Source organism: Echinops telfairi, unplaced genomic scaffold, assembly GCF_000313985.2.
Source record: "Echinops telfairi isolate 266 unplaced genomic scaffold, ASM31398v2 ScPeMD7_70;HRSCAF=299, whole genome shotgun sequence".
Lineage (NCBI taxonomy): Eukaryota > Metazoa > Chordata > Mammalia > Afrosoricida > Tenrecidae > Echinops > Echinops telfairi.
In genome coordinates, this window is record NW_022103968.1 from 61,982,758 (window position 1) to 61,987,774 (window position 5,017).

Here is a 5,017-nt window from a genome sequence, read left to right on the forward strand (position 1 = left end):
CATTTCATATAAAAACCTTCAGTGCCACAGCAGTAGCCCAGTCGAACTAGAATCTGACCCACTCACATCATTCACAGAGGTCATCCTAGTGATTCTTCATTCTAACATTAAATAAGAACCCACCACACACTGGGGACACATCAGTCAAATGAAGATGTTCCCTTTCTCAAAAGGCTGACTGCTTAGGCTATCGGGATCCCATCGTTACGCAACTAGAAAGGACCTTCATTTAAAGAGGGAACCAGGATTCTAAACATAAGAGTCAATAGCTATGAGCACTTTCATGGGCCAGATACTAGGGGCTAGGTGGCTTTAGTCCAAACAACCTCAAGAGCGAAATGCTTTTAATATCTCTGTCTTGTGGAGGAGGAAACTGAGGGAAGTAAGGTAAATTAGGAAGTGACAGACTGGATTTGAACCTTGGTCTGTCTGGTACCAAACATCAGTGCTTTTAACTACTGCTCTGCATCGTTTGTCTTTAGGTAAGACACGCAATCTGTACAGAAAGCTGTTAGGTGGCTTACAATCAGTCCAGGCAGGAGCCCTGGGGCCACAGTGGTTTGTGTTGAGTTGCAAACCACCAACAAGCAACAAACCACCAACCGGTACTCGGGAGAAAGATGAGACTTTCTACTGCCCTACAGTGTTACAGTCTCGGAAACCCACCTGAGAAGTTCTATCCTGTCCTATAGGCTTACTGTGCGTTGGAATCAATCAGTCCACATAGAAGAAAAAAATTCAAAACAAGAAACTTTCAAATCTGAAATTAAACCCGATCAGTATTTACCTGTCAGTTTTCCTTGAAAAGGGAATATTCGACATAGTATTACAATTAATTGACGACTTCTTTCTCATTGTCGCTTTATGACCTATCCTGGCAAGAGCTGCCTGCAGGTGTCAAGGCAGTTGGCCTGCTGCAAGTGAGCTAGAAGGTGCCTTTTCAGCACGGTCCAGACACATACCTGAGGAATGGCACCATAGTTCCAGATGTAGCCTTTATAAGGGAACAAATTGGCAACATAACGGAGCTTTCCTTTTTTCACATCTTGCTTGATTGGGTTTAAAGGGTCCTTAGTAGCGATCTGAAATTTTAAAAGTCCAACTGTTAGATAAGTGGCCGCGCATTACTGTTCCGGGAAGAGTTGAAGGAAGCGAATTATAGCATGTATGTCCCCTTCACTTCACTCCAATGACATCATTTACATGTTATAATGTGAGCCGAAAATCATACATTTCGAGCTTAAAATTTCAAAACGACTTTACCATCAGCCACTACAGGGAAAACATACTTGAGGGATACAGCTCTCAAGAAGAGGGGGGAAATCACGCCAATTCCACAAAGGAAAAATGATTGAGAAGTCAGAAGTACTAAGATTCTATGAAAACAGCAAAATAAGTTATTATCCAATGTCACCTTTCCTTTAAAGCATTTAGAAATGCTCACATATGGTTACTGTCAAAAAGCTTGAATAGGTGGTGCAAAACATGTTACACACATCTCTAATCAAAAGCCACATATGACAGGTGTCGTCAGGAAGAGATTAACAAAATGCTGCCAAGGAGCTGATTTGTGCTTGGGTGCCCAAGTCAGGGGCTGCAGTAGTTACATAATCTGCTGTCAACTTGAGACTTAAGATTGAAGGGGTGGAGTTTAGCCTGTCAGGTCACAGCTTAATGACCTCATTTAGAGGTGCTAAGGAGATAAATAGCTTGTTGGAGGCAGGACACACGCTCACTCCCTGCGAGACCTTACTGACGATGAGCCTGATGGAGCTACACTGATGCAGTCAGAGCCCAGAGCTGGCGGAGCCACGTGGAGACCCACCCCCATGCTGAGCTGCTTCTAATGCCACTGGAGCTACAAGACTTTCCACCCACTGGCCTGTGATCTTCCTGCACTCGGCATCATTGCATGTGTTTCGTGAATCTGAAGGGGACTTGATAGACTGGTATCAGACATATGAACTAATATCGGACTTAAGGACTTGATCTGGACTGGGCTGGGATATTTTCTCAATATTCAATTGCTCTTGTATATACAGCTTTCTTATATACATATGCGTGTTTATGAATTTGTTTCTCCAGTCTCCCCAGTCTAACACAAGGGGCTGACTGACAGGCTAGGACAGAGGAAAGAGGCCATTCGTGGGCTTTGGGAAGGTCAGAAGCAAAGGTTGGAGGGAGGTCAGGAGTAAGGTGAGTTGAGCTATCTAGTACAGAATGTAGATCTACGGGTCATGGGAATGCAACCAGAAACTACATCAGGACTAGACAGAGGACAACCACGGACTTGAGGTGTGGAAATCAGTGCAGGTCAGCACAGCTAGGTCAAAGCAGCTACGCTCAGCAAATTTGCCCACATAAGGCAAAACCTTACCTCCATTTTGGCGTTAGACCATCGGGGCACTTCAACCACCATGTGGAACACACCCTGAAAAAAAACGACGAGGAGATGGTCAGCTGGTCACTGGAGCTCATCCGATCTCGTCCTCCCACGAGCACACTCTACGTCCCCCATAGCTTAAACTGCTCCCTGTAATCTAATTTTCAAAAGATCCTTTAAGTCTAATGCCTTTTCACAGAATGCACTTAAAAATAAGATAGCTGAATGGAGAGATACATGGTAAAACAAATATATCTGAATATTAGTTATCATGTCAAGATGGCGATATAGATAGAGGAGTTCACTATGCAAGTCTACATCTTTCTGTGTGTTTCATAATAAAACACTGAGGGGGGGGTGTGTGTGTGAGAGAGAGAGAGAGAGAGAGACTGTTGGCACACACTGTTTTAAGCAGCAGAACCTGCACCCTAAAGGAAGTTCATCTTCCAAGCGTCCTCCCCTAGGCTATTCATGCATCCAGGCTGCAAGTACTCGAGATGTTTGCAGAGCTTCTGTGCCAGGTAGTTTGTAGGACATCCCCCAAACCAGCTCGATTACTCTGCCATCCACAAACAAAAATCAATCAACACAACTATCGTGTAACTCAAACAAAATTAACCAGCACCATTACCCATGTTAACTCTCGGATTTGATTATTTCCAAAAATCGAGTCCACCTAAGAAAAGGCATGAAGTTTGACACTTCAGATTAAAAAAAAAAAATCCAGACATTTTAACCCATGGCGGCAGCTCTAAGCACAGTTGTCCTTGAGCAGCACGGGGGTTCAGCCACTGTCCTCCCTCACCAGGGAGAAAAATCCCCACCTAACTTAAAATCTAACTTAAAGTTGACCCCCAAACAACATAGGCTTGAGCTGCCTGTTGTTACCGCAGTGAGTTCAAGTGTTTCCAATAACCACTTAAAAAGTTAAGGGAAATGATTAGTATCAAACAAACAAACCTTGTTCGGAAGCTAGACAGGGACAGGGGGGTTGTCCGTCCCATGCCACTGAGCTGATTATGACTTATAATGACTCTAGAGGGCAGAGTCATTTTATGGGAACAGAAAGCCTCATCTTTTCCTCGTTAACGTAATATGGCATTTTAAACACTTAAACTCACCGACATCCAAAAGAAAATATGTGACCCTACAGAGTGTTTCTGAGGCTCTTTATAGGAGCAAACAGGATGTCTCTCCCAAGGAGTGGCTGGTGGGTTTGAACTACTGACCCTATGGTTAGCAGTCTAACTGCCTAGCACCAGGCCTCCCCATACCAAAAGGGCAACAATGAGAAAAAAAATTCCACTTATGTGGGACTGAAGTTCAAATCCAAGTTAAGGGTCAACTGTAATTAGCTTCCAATTTGAGCTTGTTAGGTAGCTACATAGGGACAGGGGGGTGTCCGTCCCATGCCTGCAAAGGCCCCCATAAAGGAGTTGGGAAGGAATCAATCATTAAACACCTATGAAGACCCTCAAACTGGGCATGCTCAAATTCAAGCCCCCAAGCCAGGTGGGCGGCATACCTGAGCGGCCCCAACTAGGCCCAGGCTGGTGTCATCACCCAGGTGGGCTTAATTTGGCCAATGGGGTCAACCAATGCCTTCAAGCATGCCTCCCCAGCAAGAGATTTGAACTACCCTGGCGGCAGGAAGGCCACTCTTTTTACCCTGCTCCTGTGCCTGCTCGTGCCCTGCCACGCTCTCTGGCCTCAGTTCCGCTCATGAGGGCGCGCTGTTCCACGAGGTTGCTCTTGCCCAGTTGTGAACTTCCGCGCGGCTACCATGTACTTAGGCACGCTTCCCTGAAATAGCGTGCACTCTTTTGAGACTGTAAAACCTGAAACTTCACCCACCCTTCATAAAAACTCACTTAGATTACAAACGGGCTTCGGCGTGAATTCTTTCTCGTGCGAAGCCAAGAATCGCGGTGTTACCCACTTGAGAAAGGTGACCACTTTAGGGTGCCTGAGACAAACACAGGGCAGCAGCCTGCGATGCTTCCTCTCACTGGAAAGCACATGGGGAGAGGGCCATTCGTGATCTCCTTTTGCACCCCAGGGATCATAACGAGGTACGTTCTCCATAAAAAGTCAGAGTTTTTTTCTACCCAAGAATAAAACTTCAAATGTAGTTTTCCAGAGCCTTCTAGAGAGGGCAGAGATGACATCACTCAGGCAACGATTCCTTATTAAAACTTCTATTTTTGAAAAGGTGATCTAAGATGAAAACCACCTAACTGTTTAGTTTTGGGAATGAGCTCTACTTTGCACCAAAACGCAGGGGCTGATAAGTCACATGGGAACAGCCCAGAGGATTCACGCCAGTCTTTACCTTACTGCTACTTTCACCTAAGCAGAAACGCCGCTCAGACTTCTAACACTGTCACTTAGCGAAGCTCTCCATCAAATGAAAAAGCCTAAAGCCCCTGCTGAGCTTCTATTTAAGATGCCTACTGCCTACCTGATGCAATGTAAAAATGAACAGGAGTGGCAGCATTATTTAAACCCAAGACTGAACCAAACAACCTACTGCATTGGGCAAATCTGCTTCAAAAAAGCCCCTTTAAAATGCAAAGATGCCTGTGCCACATTGAGGCAAAACACTAAGGGGGTGCAACAGAACAGCAAGGGAAC

General features: G+C 45.2%; 1 protein-coding gene across 1 annotated transcript in view; it reads right to left on the minus strand.

Annotated features, from left to right (window-relative positions):
- PPA1 (inorganic pyrophosphatase 1) overlaps positions 1–5,017 on the minus strand; it is a 30,664-nt gene that overhangs the window by 11,416 nt on the left and 14,231 nt on the right. Inside the window, exons 4-5 of the mRNA XM_045291684.1 lie at positions 2,378–2,431; positions 963–1,082 (exon numbers count right to left, since the gene is read on the minus strand). Coding sequence (XP_045147619.1) covers positions 963–1,082; positions 2,378–2,431 — 174 coding nt within the window. The remainder of the gene's footprint in view (positions 1–962; positions 1,083–2,377; positions 2,432–5,017) is intronic.